General features: G+C 35.7%; 1 protein-coding gene across 2 annotated transcripts in view; it reads left to right on the plus strand.

Moving 5' to 3' along the window:
- Positions 1-19771, plus strand: part of LOC117119107 (bone morphogenetic protein 1-like) — a 35378-nt gene that overhangs the window by 11487 nt on the left and 4120 nt on the right. The window contains exons 2-11 of one of the 2 annotated variants that reach the window (XM_033263920.1): positions 5093-5275; positions 8449-8563; positions 9866-10079; positions 11015-11201; positions 12248-12406; positions 12737-12937; positions 13173-13340; positions 14137-14340; positions 15542-15664; positions 16441-16563. In XM_033263920.1, the coding sequence (XP_033119811.1) occupies positions 5093-5275; positions 8449-8563; positions 9866-10079; positions 11015-11201; positions 12248-12406; positions 12737-12937; positions 13173-13340; positions 14137-14340; positions 15542-15664; positions 16441-16563 (1677 nt within the window). The remainder of the gene's footprint in view (positions 1-5092; positions 5276-8448; positions 8564-9865; positions 10080-11014; positions 11202-12247; positions 12407-12736; positions 12938-13172; positions 13341-14136; positions 14341-15541; positions 15665-16440; positions 16564-19771) is intronic. The other variant, XM_033263921.1, reaches the window with a different exon arrangement.

Raw genomic sequence — 19771 nt, forward strand, 5'->3', positions numbered from 1 at the left:
CACACGCATACAAATAAAGAGAGGAAAAAAAGGAGGATGAGGGGAAAATTGTTGAAGGCGCTGCATGATACCTTGTGTAATAATAATTTGTGTAATGAATTTTAATTTATTATCGACTGCGGTAGTTTATATGAGCATTGTATTATTCCCGGTTCTTTTTGTACGGTACTGAAGGCGTGTCTTGTCTGTCTGCAGGCCTTCCTATTACAGTATTTGCTGGGATTTCAAGGCTGTTTCAGAGCACAAACGTGATTCTTTTGGTTTTCAGAAAATCAACACCAAACGACGCGATATCTAAGTCGTGAGATGTAATCAATTACAGTACCTCATTCGGTTAATAAAGTTCTGTCCGATTAACATCGAAAATAAATTTCCTTGACCTTCTTGAAGCCTCTGCAATTTTCGATTAACATTTTACATCATATGAAATGATGAGTTCAAAGTGATGCACTTGGAGAAGGACAACAATATTGATATAACGATGATGATGGTGACGATGCTCATGTACTTCACTGTTCCCATGTACAATATTTCCTCTAGTGGCGTAACGCTCTAGGCCTACACACCTTAAGTGCTCGTACACCCTTGCCACAAACGATGAGCTCATCCTTAATTCACTGTTTCTTATTCTTATTTAGGCTTCGTTTGGGATGGATGGAAATATAATAGTAAATTGTTCTGATAATAAAGTCCTGTCCCCTCCAATTAAAGGTCACCTCCAATTAAAGCCTCTTTTTGCAGTCCCACATGAATGTCTATCTTTTATCTTTATATATTATTTTATTTATTAATCTAATTTTAAAAACCGAAGTTGCGTATCTAACAGATCATGTAAATCCCGGTCCCAAAAGCGATCTTAATTGAAGAGAGATATATATGTTGTGTTTCAACCGAATTAGGATTAAAATCAATATGTTGATTTCATCCATAATTCAAGTGCAATTTTAAATCACCTGTATAACATTATTAAACAACTGTTGGAAAACTGAATGTTGTCCAAACAATATAATGCTACTGTCTCGGATTTCTCTTCAATTTCTGGCTCCTTGTCACAACCAATTTTAACTAAAATGATTGAATCAGACACGTTGTGATTTTTCTCGTTCTGATCAGATCATTATACTATGATTTGACATGTGATACCATTATTTTTTTACAACTAGATTTATAAAGAAGGATTCAGGCGTATATCCATCGGCAATTCCGTTTGCCTGAGGTTAATTCGTTGAAAGAAATCCGACAAAAATTACAATTGTATTTGCATTACTGAAGTAATGAATCAGTTGGAAGTATTATGTATTTAACCATGAATATATTCGTTGCATCGGATTTGGCCATGGGTTTCACCTTGGTTTATACTCTCATCAACGTTGGTATTTTCTTACGGTTACAAAGAGGCCAGACCGATTGATTTTTTCCTCTACGAGCTGCTGTGTTTGTATTGTGACTACTTTAGGCGTACACGATGATATAGACCTATATTTTTAGATTACAACTACACATTGCAAGTATATTTAGAATAATCTATATTGCGTTGATTGCTCATTAAAACATTACCAAAGATAAAAAGGTGAATTGTAAATGTTAGCACGCTCTTTGAATACCGTACCGTCATAAGATACAATATGACATTGATTTTCACCTATCCACTAGTGTTCTAGTTTTGTTTGTTTGTTTGTTTGTTTGGTTTTTTTTTTTTTTTTTTTTTTTTAACCATCCTGGCCATTCTTCCTTTTGATCACTTACATTAAAAAGCAACTTTTTAGTCGGAAATATGAGTCCTAAGATATATATCCTACTAGATATATATCCTACGATATATATCCTATATAGTCTGTCTCTTATGTGACTCAACTTAAATTTGCTCACCTCTCAGCCTCAACTAAGATTAACTGAATGTAGGTTCTGAGCCAGAGACTCCAATGCCACCCAACAATGGGCTACGATATAATCACAGGCCCTAATAAGGTTTGTGATATAATGTATTTTATATTCAATTGTTGAAGGTTTTGAATAATGTGGTTTTGGTTTTCATAGTTAAGGACTATAATCAGTACAAGCTGAACTGATTTTATCTTTGTCGTCATTAATTGAACACTTTTCAAAAGAAAGTTCGTGTGTAATTGTATATTTAGTTGAATTTCAGCCTATATCACAGGTAGCTTAGGCACATTTTAAAACCAGGCTCCGAAAAAAAAATAATATTTTTTTTTTTACAAATAGTGTGTTTAAAACAGTAAAGGGTTTTTTGAAGGAATAATCGGAAACGGCTATTAAGATACAGATGTTTGAATATAAACAAAAATCTATGAAGAAAGCCGGGCGACGGCCTCTTTTCTTTTCCCCCTATTTGTTTCCCGCCAGGGCATTGCATTAAATCTAGGCTGAGGAAAAGAAATTATATGTTGTAGAACTGATTTTTCTAACACACAAAAAGCATAATTGACGAAAAATGCGGAAATGGTTAATGATTGAATATTTAAAAACTGGGGGAAAATGTGGAAAAGGGGATGAGTACTCCCCTTTTCCCCAGTTTTTAAATATTCAAAAATCTTAGTATCTTATCAACCGTTCCAAAGGTTTTCGTCAAGTATGCTTTTTGTGTCTTAATAAAAAATAGTTCTACATCATATCAAACAATTGTTTTCCACCGGAGCCTAACATTTAATTAAGCATTTTTGTTTTAAGTCAACGCGAGTCTTGGGCCTAATGATACTTAGACCTACCGATTCATATAAAATCTCCGTCAGCACCTGCTTGGCATCATACATTTCTTAAGTTCGTTATGTATGTGTTACGATGTTTTGCCAGGACAGGACACTCGCTGCCCCGAGCTTGCCCTGTCCTAGATTCAACTACTGGAGGTCAAACAACGGCTAAACTATCATCTCTTCTGACATTGATTGACGTATTAATATTCTTGAATCTTAAAATTTATTGTCGATATCACGTGCAACCTAACTAGTAGCAGGTCAGTCCTATGGCTCTCGATGGATCCACAAAGCGGTTTCTCTACAGTATTTTGTGTGAACTAGCTTACGTCATAATAAATTTAGGAATGATAGAAACTCCTCATTCGACTTCCCAATGACGAGTTCAAGAATCCAGACAGTCTTTTTTAAATAAATAAATACAATCGATTTTATATGTCAAATCTGGTTGAAATAATAATATTTTAACGAGTAGCATAATTCAAGAGCAGCCCAGTGGCGCAGCCCAGTGGCGGATCCAAGCGCGGGGTGAGGGGTTTCAGGGGGCTCGGACGAACCCCCTGAATGTGAAGAAACGTAACAAAATACTACTAGGTCCTGGCTTACAAAAGCCATGTTAACCTACCTGGGCATAGGTTTGCAGATTGGACAATCTAGCTTTAGCTCAACTAGCCTTCAATATTAATAAAATTAAAAACATTTTATTTTTGGTTTGACGACTGAATAATTTATGCAGTGTACGAAAGTGCGTTCTTCATGCCTATCGGTTCATCGACCCATGGAAGAAAGACTACGTATTTAACTATTCAATATTGTTGGAATATAATAATATATTGCCTATGTCTTTTTTATTTATTTTTTTTTTCTAGAGGTAGAATTACCTGACCTTTTTCAAGAGGGGGAAAACCTTGAATTTTGAAGAACTTAAAGGTCACTAAAAGACACCTCAGAAGTCGGGAAACCTCATCTCCGGCCATCTAGGAATCAACATTTTCCCGGACCCCCTTTCTTTTTTTGCGTTTTTTTTAAAGAAATATATTTAACAACCCCCTCTCTCCCTTCTTTCAAATCCTGGACCCGCCCCTGTTAGCCTATGTTGCCATGAACACTGATTAAGGCAGGTGCACTGTTGCTAGGAATAAGGTCACCTATGTTTAGTACGTTTAATGTTTTTATTTTATTAACATTTGGCCACTAAAACACTAGTCCCAATCTGTATAATAATGTAACACCGTTCTATATCTTAGCATACGTTACCATTTCCCCTTTACTGTCCTTTTTAGTCGCGGCTGAAGTTTTCGACCATGAATGCACTATACCCTACAAACCAGGTGCCAAATGTGTCACATGGTACAGTACTACCCAGGGGTGTCCAGCTGAAAATTATAGCCCATTTGGCCGGCGAGACTTGAATGTGACCTAACGTACGCCGACAATTGTAACAATTTCATTATTGGGCTATACTTTGTAACAATGTATTATTTCAGCCATGTGCCTATATTTTTATTTAATCTAGAACGGGTGTCCTTAGAAAGATGATAATGTCTAGATGGTAGTTGAAATTCCGATTTAAGATTATCTAGGTTTTCTTGGTACGGACAACTGTGCTACTAGTATACCTAGGCTATATTTATGATAATATTGTTAATGAAATCCTACTAGGGTTCGAGTTTGTTTGTTGGTCATGTCAATACTCGCTCCAACAACGTTGCGTCGACTGCCACATAATAATATGGTTCCTTTTTATTTACATGCTACGTTGCACCTATTATAGTGTGTTATGTATGCTTACAATAAGTAATTCAGAAAAACCAGTAGGCCTATATTAAACCGCTAAGTGCTTATAAAAGCATAACGGAAGTAAAGAGGACAAAAATGCTTACATTTTTCTGGGGAAAGTGCAAAGCTGAGTTGCAGCTTAACTTTATAGGTTAAATAGTGTACGGGTTTTTATTTTTCGAATCATCAGATGTCTAAGTTATACATTTTCTCCAATATGCCTATTGTACGTGAAGTAAAACAGTAATGAAAACTTGCTAAATATTCATTACCTCCAACTTTTACAGCTTTTCGATATTCTGTTGCCCTATAATTGACCCCAACAAACGTTGTGAACGTTGTAGTTAACTTTAGAAAATAACGTTAACACACGCTGTTGAAGGAACATTTGCAACGTTATTTAGTCAGAAAGTACGTTTCAAATACAAATGTATAGATCTAGGCATACTAATAAACATTTTGAACACCAAACTGCTACGTTATTATAACGTAAAATTATTAGCTGGAATGCATTATGGTCATTGGCATGAATTGTTATGTGATAACGGTAGCACATCAGAGTTCCTTTCAAATATTTCCTTTTAATTGTATATTAATTTCAGATATGTTTCAAGGCGACATTGTTCCAGATCCTAGACCTCATCAAGAAGAGGTATCTTCAAGACCGAGGCGAAGATTAGACAAGTTCCTCGGGGCTAGCCGCCAGCGGAGAGGTGTGACGGCATTCAAATCCAGATACTGGCCCAACGCTGAAATCCCATACCTCATTAGCCAAATGTTTGATAGTAAGAACAATATGTTTATTTTCTTGTTGTAGAAATTTGATTATTTGTGTATATATGTTTGTGTTGAATTCCCAATCTTATTGACATTTAATTGACCATGGATGTACACGCACACATTCTCGCCTGGACCTGAAGTTGTGTGCACTTAAACAGAAAAAAAAACCGACACGGTCGGCCTACTTCATATGAAAATAAGTACGGATACAAGAGTTTTAAAGATGCATTAAAACAATGGTTTGCACATCGGACACAATTTATTGTTAAATAATTTTTTAATTAATTAATTTGTTATTATTTTAAAATGGATTTGAAAATCAACTTTTAAAACATCATATTTAGTTTTTTTGCAGTTCTTTTTACATAAAAAATACCATTTGAAAAATTATTGTATTACACGTGTGAATTCGTAAACATCTGTGTCGCAGTGGCAAAACACTTCGATATGGCGTTGTTTTGTTAACATGCCTTGACACATAATTGCAGCCAGGTTTCGGTTGTCGCTTTTAACAGTTTTAAGAATTAAAAGACCTATTCTCCCGCAGTGAAACAATGTAGAAAGTGGAGTTTCGACTTGATCACAGTTATTAGAGCACGAATAAAAGATATTGTGATACCTTTAAATGGGGGTGACGTGAACACCCTACAGTAGGCCTGAGACACACCCTGGGAAACTTTTTCACCAAAATATTTGGTATTTGCATTACTAACATATTGGGACATTTGGTAATTTGCTCTAAAGGATATAGAGAGAGCATTATAACAGTATCATATTCATAATCATTATCATCATAATCATCATCATCATTATCATCATAAACATCATCATCATTCATCATCATCATTAATATCATTATCATCATCATCATCAATTCTGTTTGACGACACAGTGCAAAAATAGTAGTAAGAGTAACTACGAGGGCATCCTAATAATTGTATTAATGTATAAATGTAAAATAATTGATTAGTCTTTTGCGCTCTTATCGCCAAATAACAACTTGATAGATACCCGATTTATATACATTTTGATGAATTCAGCCTATTATAATAAGGAATACATTTTTTTTTGAATTCCTCGTATTTCTGAACAAGTATCCAGATTTATGGTCATCATTGTTTAACACAAAATTTACAACGCCATAATTTTACTACGAGTAACGAATTTGTTGGTCGGTCGTTACCTTTTTACCCCTGGAAGAGATTAATGATACAGTGTTCGCTGATCCTCACAGAGTGGGGTTTTTGTCCTTATTGTGAATGCTACTGGTGACATAAAATATGTTGAAAAGATGTGTTTTTATTTCATTACAAAAATTGTTTTCAACATTCAAAGAAAGTAAGTGTAGGCTTATGATGGATGGAGCTGTCAACAACAGACAGAAAGGTTATAAAAGTCTCAATATAAACATTCCTTTCTCGAAATATATCGCCTCATGTACAATTTTACAGTATTACATCATGTCAAAACCACCATCTATTAATAAATAGTTTTTATATTGTACTGTTCAAATTCTAATCTGTAACATAATTTATAGGCCTAATCTTTCAGGTGAGTGTATGTATTTATTATCTTTATTTTTTGTTTCGTAAAGTGTTCATACCTATTTTAGTTCTTTATGCACCGGTCCCAAGTCATCAACAATGAACAAGACATGGGTATAAAACCGCAATACGAGTCAAATGAAATAGACTATTAGTTCTTATTTTATGCACCGGTCCCAAGTCATCAACAATGAACAAGACATGGGTATAAAACCACAGTACGAATCAAATGAAATAGACTACCTAGATTATAATCTTTGGTACTATAGTGTAATTTGCAGTAGGGGCCTAGTCCTATTATGACAAAATTGAATTTCAGAATTTTGATTTCAACTATAGGCCTATAGGTTAAAAACTTCATTCTAATTTTGATTTTACCTTCCTCCTGTCCACTTTTTTTTTAAATTTTACTATGTCTTGTCTTGATTATCAATTTTCTTACACTTTTATTCTCTCGTGCAACTTTGTTCGTTTCATATTACTTGAAACTCAATGAAAATATTTTTTTGTGCGATTTATCTAAGTTGCTTTCTTTTTTGTGTTCTTTGTTGAAATTTTGAATGTTTATAAGAGGAACTTCAATCAATCAATATTGTTATAAAGTGATTATATTTAATTCAACTTAATGTAATAGTTTACATGAAACCACTCACACAACCGCATTATACTACAATGTAGAGTTAAGATATTACTAAAATTAAAAAATCAAAAAACAATCAGTGGGTACAACTGAAACCTAAACAATATAATTCCAATTCCAGCTGATCACCGTAACCGTACAAAAATTTTCGGTGATAAATTCGTCCGTCAATGTTTCTATTTTGTGGTGTCGTTAGGTCTTGACCTTTTTGGCAGCAGGGTAATATTTCAAGTGGGCATGTTCAAATTCTATTTTTACCTCAACGATAATGTATTGTTAGGATGACGAATATAAACTTAATGAATTCCTAATAACAAAGTTATTGGTAATAAATCAACTATGCCGAAATAGTAAGTAAGAAAGAAGTAAACCCCCAAAACATGGATAAAAGAAGGAATATTTCTTTATATTCAGCTAGACACGTACATTTATTTAGATGAGTACATGTAACAAGTTATTTTGTGTATTATTTGTGGCCGTCTTTACAGACTGATAACGTCGAAAACGATATATTTCCATGAAAGAAGTTAGTGGATTTTTTTACTTTTATGTGTTTTATCTGCAATAATTTGTTTCTAATGTCATATAGGCCGCAAACATGGCAAAACGAAATGTTTCACAAAGAAAGATTTAGAAAACAGAAGCAGATTGGTTATCATTAAAATAAAAATGTAAATGCTAATACTATTGTGATGCAGACATGTGGAATGATAGATTAGCATAACCAACCCGAAGACCAATGCACTCGGCATGATGCAATTGATTGTGTTACATTGTTGAGTTGTAACAAACACAAACATGACAACACATTTTGTGTCTTGCTTTTATATTCAAAACTGACTGTTTCACTAAAAGAAATATTAACAGACGTGAATTGGCTAAAGTGCATATACAGTCATTAAGAAAAATGTACAAGCTAATGCCATTACCTATGACATCTATACTTATCTGTTACTTAATGTATTTTATTATTTTGGTATTGGTTATCTTGCAGATAAAACAAAAACTTTAATCCGACAAGCTATATCAACGTACGAAAAACACACCTGTCTGACATTTGTACCTAGAACAAACCAGTCGGACTATGTATTCTTTTCTGTTGGAGAGGGGTAAGTTCTGCTGTATTTGGGAATAGAACTTATTAAACTCAAAGCATTTGGTCGTTATTATTTAAAACAAATTTGGAAGAAAGGGAAATTACATTGAGTAGCATTTCTGGCCATCTAGAGGATCGTCATGATAATATTATGTCCATGAGTTTACCGAAAGCAATTTTTTTATCGTAGGTAAGTTAAGCAAAAATTAATAAATTACCGTTCATTAGAGTGGCTGAAGGCATTACTAGCGCATGCGCAATCTCGTTTCGCTGGGCTTTGCTCGCTGTAGCTTTTTCACGTCGCAGTGAGCGAAGGTTGGATCATCGGTGGGATTTACCTTGTGTGGGGTGGTAATACTCCGTGGTTTATGCTGTAATAAATTATAAGCAAGCTTACATTAAAATACAGTAAACAGGACAAATAAATGGGGCCTAGCATACTACATCTAGCTTATGTTAGTCGAGAATGCTGACCTATTATTTTACAGGGTACAGTATTTCTAAACTTTACTTTTCGTCATTGATTAAATAACAATATAATGCAATGCAGTGTAAGCGTTTTCCTTTCTGCGGTGTGTCTGTTTCTTAGTTTTATTTGCGGTCGGAAGGGCTGCAAATAAATACAGCAGGTTCAGCGAAGCAAGATTGCGCATTCGCTAGTAATGCCTCCAGACACTCTAATGAATAATTATTCATGAATTTTTGCATGCTCAACTTACCTACGATAAACAAATTCGCTTACCGCAATTGTATAATGTCATGTACTGCCCCATGTCCCAGTCTGCCGACTCTTACTTGGCGTAGCCCAGTTTGAAGAGGAATATCAATCCACTATGCGGCCGGAGTTTTTGTGGGATACATTTAAGCAGACCTAAACAGACTAGGCCTACCCGTGGTCACCCAACTGATCTTACTATTATCTGATATCCACTTTATCAGTGTAAAGAGTGGGTGGGGTGGGTGTGGGGGTGTCTTCTGATCGGTGGATTTTATAGTGGTTATCAGGTTATGCAAAAAACCTGAAAACGGCATGTGGGTAATCTCTGTAGGCCTACTTGAAAGTTCCTATTTTCGAGAGCTATCATTGTAGGCCTACTATACTGACAACTCAGTAGTTTTGATTGATAACTGTTTCGTTAAATTGGGTCGGTAGAGGGGAGTCGTAAAATTCATAGACATACAGTAAAACCTTTATCAAGAGGACACCTTCGAGGCCAGAAAGTGTGTCCCCAATAGGGATGTCACCTGAAAATGGGTTGAGCATAGTGTTAAAGAATATGAGGTCCGTGCAACCTCTTATTGTTGATTACAACAGGTGTTGTTCCAATGTTGGACGAAGAGGTGGGAAACAAATCGTCTCTATAGGATCGGGCTGCGACACATTCGGCACAATTCTTCATGAAATCGGCCATCTTGTCGGATTCTGGCACGAACAAAGCCGACCAGACAGGGACGAGCACGTCACCATAAATCTCGACAACCTACACGTAAATGGCAATAACCAGTTTCATAAGCAGACAATACATCAGGTAACTGCAACATTTCACTATATATCCGAAAGTCTTGTGCCTTATTGGTTTTTTTTTATTTCAGTTTTTAGATGAACAGGTTAAGAGACAGGAAACCATAATAATTACATGACTTAAAATCAGCAGAGTGGTGCTAGTAATAATAATAATAACTATAATAATGCCTTATAAGGCACACGTATCCATCTCGGAAAGCTGCTCGCGACGCCATTCCCACATGCAGAAAGCTACAGACTTCCCTGCATTAGCTGTAGCTAATTAGCGGCTTACTTTATAATTCAAGATTCTAGGGCTCTAATCTTCTGAAAGGTTTTCTTAACCCTAAACTTGATAGAATGTACTGGGCATGTTACCAAACTAATGGCTGTGGTTCAAACTATGTATACAACATTACTTCAGGGTCCAGCAATCATCCACTGTTGAATGTACCCCTTACCTAAACCTATATTTCTTATGTTCGCAAGTCGTCTGTCCTCCTTTGTTTCTGTCTTACTCGTTTTCTTTTACTTTCTCTGGGTATCTATTCATTTACGCTTCTGGTCCATCTTCTATCTGTTGTTCTTACCACAATCTTTGCCCATCTCCACTTCTTTTGTAACATGCCTACCATATTTTCATTTGTTCCAGTTCTGCGTCTTATTGTTGCACATGGTATTATGTCTATATCTAGCATAGTATGTGTAACATACCATGTCTTGTTGTGTCACATTCAGCATTTCTGTTATTTTTTAGTGAGATGCCAGGTACAGTATATGAAACGCATGTCATAGCAGGTATGACACATTGGTTAAACACCAGTGCGTCTTTGGAACCCTACACAGTACTACTTTGCATTTTTTTAAATTTTAATGTCGAAATAATTAAAATCATTCATTATAGCAGGGTTATAGTGATTACAAATTATGTCCATGTCGATTTCCACTTTATTTTAATAGATAAATTCGTTTGGTCAACCGTATGACTATGGATCTATAATGCATTATGGCCCTTATTACTTTACCATCAATGGACACAGGACGATTGTCCCCGTTGACCAAAATGCAATCATAGGTCAACGAGAACGACTCAGTGAAGGGGATATACGCCAGTTAAGCCTCATGTACCGCTGCACAAAGGTCGGAGGTGAGGCAAGTAAAATACATTTACATTTTGCATGATGAGACAAACTGGAATCGATTCTTATCATTTTTAATAGGGATGTTGAGTTAAGTAAAGTTTTTGTGTCGGAACGCAGGCGACGCTTTTTTCGCTAGCCACCACAGTTGATATCTGCAGTTGTGTAAAAAGTAGACGCACATTGACGCAAACGCCGAGCCTGTAGGCCAAAAGCAGTCTACCACAAGAGGGATATAAACTAACAAGATAAAATAGTTGCAAAGCTAAAAGATGCCAACAGTTGTTGATATAATATACAAATAAGAGATCAATATGTAAAGAGGAGCCTAGCCATCGTCAAACAAAAATAGAGGGCTTGCCAAAGCCCTGATATATATTTTCGGTCATGCCTCTCCCACCTTCACTTTTTTTTTCAAACACTGCCGTTTTCTGGAAAATCTTTCTGCACTACCAAACCACTAGTGTTCATACTGCTGTATGGTCATTTTTAAGTAGGCCTATGTCTTCATCAGAATACGTAACCTACAGCCTATTTTATTAATATAATTATTTTCATTTCTTTTAGGAGGGCTCGGTCTTCATATTCCATCTGTGAAAATTCTTCTTATGAAGCTTAGGCCTACATGAACTAAGTCCATAGTATAAAGTTTACTATCTGTTATACTCAAGGTTTAGTAACCATAAAGTTAGATGGCATTGCATATTTGAGTCTGATTCTATTTTCTGGTTTTATTTTTATTAGTGTTTTAATAATAAATGAAAGCTTTAAGTAGCACCTAAATACCACCTATGACTTAGATCTATAATCTGGCTATAGTTATTCGTATTCCATGTAGAGTATTTGCATCATTAAGTAACAACTTCATTTTTTTTTTTTTTTTGCAATCTGCTGCTCGCTTTCCTTTTTTCTCTACAAATGTTCTTGTTCTCACAAGCACAGCTTAATTGTACACGGCTGTTTGATTTTTTTTAACGTATATCTGTCTATAAAAAAAGCTTACAAGTGCGAAATTCAGAAGTTTTTAAATATGCTCTGTGTTTTTGTCTTGCAGAATGCGGTGGTACTATGTTCAAAATGGAGGGTGAGATCAAATCACCTAATTACCCAAGTCGGATCCAATCAAACACAAGCTGCGCGTGGGCAATATCTGGCGAAGAGGAGAATATAGCATTGATGCTTGAGATAAACGACATAGATTTACCAGCTCCAGGTGAAAAAAATATCATTAGGTTGACATTAACCCATCTGACACATCGCATTGTTACATTTTTTTTTTTTTAATCAACACAACACAATTTAATCAATTAGGCTTACTGGCGGTACAAATTATTGTCTATTAAAAATTCCCAGAACATACGTTCGTTAACATACCTTTTGATGCAGGTACCGTATGTTCTACAATTATTACGTCTATGGTTACTAATGAAGTGGTTCTGTGAAAGATGGTAATTAGAAGTGAATGTTTTTATCAGATTCTATGAGTTGGTTCAATCACTGCTGCCTTTCATATAATATATATCAATTATTTTTTTCAAATTAGCTAAGCCGGATGGTAACTGTTCAAACAATAGCTATGTAGAAGTTCGTGACGGTTTTGGCGAGGTTGGCTCCCTAATTGGACGTTTCTGTGGCAAAGTAAGCCCAGGCCCAATCACAATACACTCCGGCGGACTATGGATTAAACTACACTTAATAAACCTAGATGCTCCGGTCAGGTTTTATGCCAGTTTTAAGACAGTTTGTGAGTATATAGTAATTATTGTTGTCCTGATACGGTTTCCAAGCCATCGCTACTGCACATATAATGTTGACATACTGCACCTTAAAAGTTAATGAACATTTGTCGGCAGGTCGCTAGAGATGTGGTTTAATACCTGTTTAGTGATGAGAATTGTAGATTTATGACTTCAGTGATATACTTCAAACATTTTTCTAACAAGATTAACATTAATGTGCTTTTCATTAACCTCTTCCAGCATTTAACTACAAATACACTGAATTTGAAGGCGTGCTGAAGACTCCGCATTATCCAATGTCCTTTCCTCGAAACTCTAAAATCGTCTGGAAAATATCTCTCCTCGAAGGATTTTTCGTCAATCTGAGGATAGATGAATTGGAGGTTCCTGGTAGGTTGTTTTTAATAGGTATGAACATACGGTATGTATGTGATGTAGAATAGAAAAACAACATAAAACGTTGTTTATTGAGGTGTACTGGCATCTTCGGTTGTTTAAAATATTCTTATATCTGTGCAAAAAAAAACGTAGGCCTACTGTATTAACGCAAATTGCAACAACCCGACCCTTAGATCTGCTATAATATAGTGTCCTAGTCCTAGTTCACCGTATTTAGTTTTTAATTGCGTTTGCGGTGAGAATACTAAACTAATATAACTAATACAATTAATATATGTTTATCTTTCCTGGAACATTTAGTACGTCAAACTATCAATGTATGTGTTCAATTACAAAAAGTAGAATACCATAAATAATGACAAACGGACAACATACTCAAATCTATATATGAAAAACTGCAATACATTTTTAAAAACATGGAAGTAATACATAATATTTTGGACTATTGGCATATGTTTAAAGGATAGTTGCAAAGAGATAGAATGGAACATATTTATTATGCTAATTTAGTGTGTAAACAAACTGCCGGCCCGATTACACATCTATGTAAAACAGGTTGCTCTGTTTGTTTATTTTAGTCATAGAGTTTAATAATAACTCCTATGATTTTATTTCAGAACAATGTTACAGGGGTCACACGTCCACAATAATGCAGCGGGCGCACTTTCACTGCTTAAATCTGGTTACGGGCCGGACCGGACGCATTTTCAAGCAGAATGAAATCTCTTCATTTGTATAGGTTACACTTTGATTACAGTTTTATTGTTTTTGTTTTTATTTTTTTGTGTGTGTTTTTTTTCAATAGAAAGTGCAACCGGGTGTCGAAGTGATTATCTATCAATCTTCGATGGGGAAACCAACGAATCGCCACTTATTACCAAACTTTGCCGATCACAGAAATCGGTTGGAGTTGTTTCTACAGGAAATCATTTACGACTTGAGATGCACTCTGACAATTACCATGACGACGGCGTAAAATCTCGATTTTATGCCAGTTACAAGGCACGGGGTAAAGTGACAACAAACTGTATTTGAAAAACTTTGAGCAACCCTGTCGCGTTAACAAAATAATGGAATACTAAAAAGTCAATAATATTATTATTTTTCATTTCTTTCATGTCCCAACAGTTAATAAATCCCTAATATAATTCGCAATTTCCGGATACGACCATGTTTTAGAACTAAGTCACTTTATGACGCTTAAGGAGTTGAGGTGTTTTTTAGTCGTGAGAATATCTGACAGGGTTTGAACCCAGGGCCCTGTGATTGGAAGCCATGCATCTTAACCACCAACCTATCAGCTCCACTCCAATCAATCAGTTCCACTTTGCATGGCTGGTTTTCAAAATTGTGTAATTTTGGTATTAAACGGAATGCACTAGAAATATAGAACACGTGGGCGTATGGTTACGCATGCGTAGTATGCGTAAGGGTCGTAAGTAGATTTGTTCGCCCGTCGCCGCACACGCTATGAATTTTGGCACGCGTGCCAAAAAAAATCAAACACGATAAATATTTGGCGTAAGCACCACGAATGACAAAAAACGTTCGAAATTGCACCGCACACGAGAGCTATGTGCGTACGCCAAATGCCACGAATGACACTAATTGGCTAAAGCAGATAGCTCTCGTGTGCGGCAGGCTTTATCGGACGAATCATACAAACTATGCACGGCTGTACGCTTAGATATCAACACCATGCCACGCATTATTAATAAACCTATTCAGTCATATCACAAATTTATATAAAAAAAATGTACGAGTGCGATGAAAACATTTTCTCATAAGTTGAAAGATGGATGTTAGGCTATATTATTCTTCAACGGCGTCGAGCCTAGTGTTGAACGGAACAGCCAATCTTTCAACTAGTGAAATTTTTCGAACTCTCTTTAAAAAAATGTATTATTTTTCTGAATAATACACCTACTGTAATAAATAAATTCTTGTCATTTGATATTTAAGGAAACGTAACGATAGATTTTTTAAGGAGGTTGTCATTTTATCGCCATTACCTTTGGATGTGACGTTACTATGTCACTGATCACTGTGTGTAACACGAAAACGAAGTTCGTGCTCTGCCCTGGTGTACTGACTAGTGGGGGGTTACTTCAACTGCCGTTGGGTCATCAGGGGCTAATCTGAATTTTCTTATCGTCGACTTTACACAAGCGAATGCAATTACATGTTTTTAACTTTTTACTTTTTTTTAGACATAGATGAATGTAGAATCAACAAAGGAGGCTGTGCGCATGCGTGTATGAATCTGATTGGCAGCTATGCATGTGGCTGTCGGTGGGGTTATCGATTTGCAGAGAATAGTAGTAACTGTACAGGTATGATTTTCAAATATCATTTAGTAGAATGTTTACCACAACAACCTATTACGCCTAACCTTATCCGTACACGTAAACATTAGCTGATTTAGTCGTAGTCCAGAATAACATAATGACGTACGTCAACAGAATAATTAATAGTAACGTGAAGAGACCTCTATCGCATTTCATTCAACTCCACGCCCCATTCATCCTTGTCAACTCAACAAAGATTGTAAGGAAATATACCGTAGACTGCAGCTAGACTCGCATGTCTTTTTGTTTGTCCTTTTCCGAATGTACGTTTTGTCGTGATTCTAATTGTTGCTGATTTTTTACCCCTGTGTCAGTCCTTTTTCTCTGTGTTTTGATTTTCTCGCTTGTTGCTTTTTAATGATATTTTATCTTTTAAAAACCCTGTATTTTGTACATTTTGTAAATCTACTCGCAATTCAGTTATATTTTACTGCTATGAGTTTTGATAATAAAAACAGAAAAACAAACATTCCGTTTCCGTTTTGTTAGCACTTATTTGTTATCAGTCGATTTCAATTTACAATACTCTACATTTTGACATCAGTAATGACTGAAAAATTAATTATAATTCTTTAGTATTCTAGAATACGTTCTAGGTACTATCTGTTGATTTTAATTATTATGACTAACGACACGAAAGTTTATACCGTCGATTATTGTCTGAGGCCTACAGTAAATAAAATGCAATAAGTTGTTTGTTGTAACCATGCTGACCACAAGTTGACCATTTGGTAACTGTCACTATTTTATTTATTCAATAGATATAGATGAGTGTAGTCATGACGACCACGGCTGCTCGCACTTGTGTATCAACACAGACGGCTCGTACTACTGCGCTTGTCCAGAGGGATTCTACATGGCACCAAACGGAATCGATTGTCTTGGTCAGTAGAATCATTTTTATAAAGTCCATTTAACATCAAAGATCCGACGCGGTTTTTCGTCTCTCTTTTCACGCTTTCTTTGTTTGTGGAAGGTGACATTAATAGGCAGTCCGTATAGAAGTAATTTCAAATTAATATCATTTAGTCTTCTCTTACTCACACAATTTTGCTTCGTTCACAAATGAACAAATTGGTGACTTTATGTTAGCCTCTTGATTGTACCTAATCTCGCGTAAAAGCACCTTTGACCTCGACGTGTGAATTCAGGCTAGCATGGACGGTCGCAATAGCAATTCGCAAAGACTTGTTCTTGTCATTGTCTTCATTCAATGATCGAAGCAATGAGTTTATAGTTAAATCATTTGCCAATCCTGGGTCAAAATTATCTCGTATTCCATGTTGTTCGTATTTCTTTTTTAACATGATGAGTTCCTGAAATACTGATGGCGCCATACCGAGCTGTCGGCAGAATTTTCCGATAGATTCGTTTCTCGCTATCTGGTCGTGAATAGAGTTGATAACGATAGCAGGCACTTTACATCGATTATCTTCATCATCTTTAATTTCGCCAATGTAAACTTGTTTTACCAGGAGATCCAGGAATGCGTTAATGTAGCTTAAATATATTTCGCACGTTTCACGTGAATTGATATCCGTCTTCGTCCACTTCTTACTCCTAATATTCATTTCTCTGCGCTTGGTATTCATGTATAAACTTTTGTCTGGCGTTAGTGGTAAATTTCCATATACTTTTTCCGTTTTATCTTCTTTAGTTTCACAATTTCCTGTTAATTTTTCTTCCATATCATCATCTGTAGAATGTATCCATTTTTCACCTTCAAATTCGTTCATGTAGTTTTTTTCCCTTTCTATCAAACCAAGTTCAGGCTGAGAGGACAGATCGTAAGTTGAAGTTGACGATGAGTCACCGTTTATCAGCAAACGATTTTTGTCGCATTTCGGCGGCTTTAGTGCTGGATATGTCAGCCTACCAACATCTGCTGCCTGCTGTATGCCTATACCTAGTTGATAATTTCTAGTCAATAAAGGAAGCCTATCGTATATAGCTTCCGGAACAGCAGCGTTGGTGATATGTTTTTCTATCATCTGAAAATCAATATGCATTTTTGAAAACGAATGTTTAAGAGCAGCTAAACTATTTTCAATGGATGTAACCCTTATAAATGCCTCTCCAAGTCGCTCATCGTAAGAGCGGCATTGATGCCGTAACCCTATCAACCTTTTGTCCACCACGTCCAATCGTTGATTTAAACGACTGTAACTCTGCCGAATTTTTTCCTGTTCTGGCGAGATTCGAATTGAATCTAATAATTCGTGGTTTTCTGTTCTATTTCCAGTCGACATCATTCTTGCTGCTGACTCAGACATCATTTGGTAGCGCTTTAAGTTACTCTGCGTCACTTGTGAATACCGGTTTAGAACGTGCAGATGCGCGCGTTTTTTGGCGCGTTTTACTTCAATGCAATCGTTGCGAATCTTTGTGTTTCCATTGAAATGTGCATCAACGTTTATTCCTCCTAGAAATTGCCTCAACTCTATTGCCATATTGAACCAACAATACTTACACAACACTGAGCTTTAAGTGATCGAAAAATTCTAACGAACCGATACCGTATGCTTTCTGCTGCTAAATGCCTGTTAGCATATCATCGCGTGATATTTTGAATTAATAAGCAGAAATATTGTCTTGGTTTTCAATCGACTTAATCGCCCGTTTCTACCTCGCTTAATACATTCTAGCCGACATTGGTATAACAATAGAACCACACGTGGCCTGCGTTAACGAGCCTTTCACAAAAACAAAAACCCCTCAAGAAGTCAGTTCAAATTTAATTTACCATGTATAAAATGAACACACACGTAATAATATTAACGATAATTCTCTCGTGGATTATATTAAAGAACGTGTGTGTAAGGCCGGGATGTATGCAGGCTTATAAATCTTTCAGCAAGAACAACGCAATCCTATACTGATAAAATCAGCTGAGCTTGAAAACTGTTGTGGTGTTTTTAGGATGTATTTGCTGTATGCTGTTACACAAATCCTATTGTTTATAACAATCATATCACTCAAAATAGGCCTAGTGATGTGTTCTGTAGGCTTGTCAGAAACATGATCTAGGCCTTACAGTAAAGGTCTAAACTAATGATAATGATAATAATACTCATAATATAATAAATCAATACATCTAGGTATATTAATAGATTGTGTAAATATGTAACAAAGTATGCTAACTGTTATTATTAATCTATTATATATATATATATATATATATATAATTATTATAATTATGTATTATTATAATGTTTACTATGTGAATCCAAAATATAAAAATAAAGATAAAATGATAATTAAATTGTAAATTTAATGGTTTGTTTTACCTTCTGGAAATATGAAATTAGGGTAATTAATTTGCATTTTCTGCTGCTGAAATGCGGGTCGTCTGTCCACCCACTTAAAATGATCTTTGTTTCAATGACTACATCATTGTCTATAGAGGCTTAATAATACACAATAGGATATTGAATGTAATCTGTGCTGTGCCAAAAGTGTAGTGTGCTATATTACATTTCAAATCAAGTTATTCAAGTTATATAGACTTTCAATTTATTTTACATGTTTTTTCTTCAAATCGTGATATAAGGTGCCTGTTGTTATCTATCTGACAATTGACAATTCATTAATACTGAACAACAAAAGCTAGCTATGTACACTTGATGATCGCCTAGAACCTCTCTGACGAACAAAACATTTTCTTCTCAACCGGTCGAACGTCGTAAATTGTGAGGCCACAATCTGTTGGCTTCTGCTTCTTTTTCTTTGTCGATTTCATTCTGTAGGATGTCGAGTCGTTCTCGCAGCTGCCGTGCATTTTGTATTAAAACAACAAGTGACGATTCTAGACCAAATAAACGTCGCCGCTTCGTTTTGATATAGGACTGTCTTTCCTTCAGTTCTCTTTGAAACTTTTCATACTCGTCTATCAAAGCACATAACCGCTTCCTGGATAAAACTCGTCTCTCTTCGGTGATCTCTCGATCTGTCTTTGACATAATAGTATGATTTTAGTGTGTTGGGCTCCGTTCTATTGCATAAACGAATGTCCTGTTCTCCATAGTGACGACAGTTACGCACATGTTGTGAGTTGCGCACTATTCACGCGCAACTTTAGAACCGTTCTTAAAA

The sequence above is a fragment of the Anneissia japonica genome, unplaced genomic scaffold (genome assembly GCF_011630105.1).
Source record: "Anneissia japonica isolate Jap-2015-1 unplaced genomic scaffold, ASM1163010v1 scaffold1792_len1028045_cov167, whole genome shotgun sequence".
Lineage (NCBI taxonomy): Eukaryota > Metazoa > Echinodermata > Crinoidea > Comatulida > Comatulidae > Anneissia > Anneissia japonica.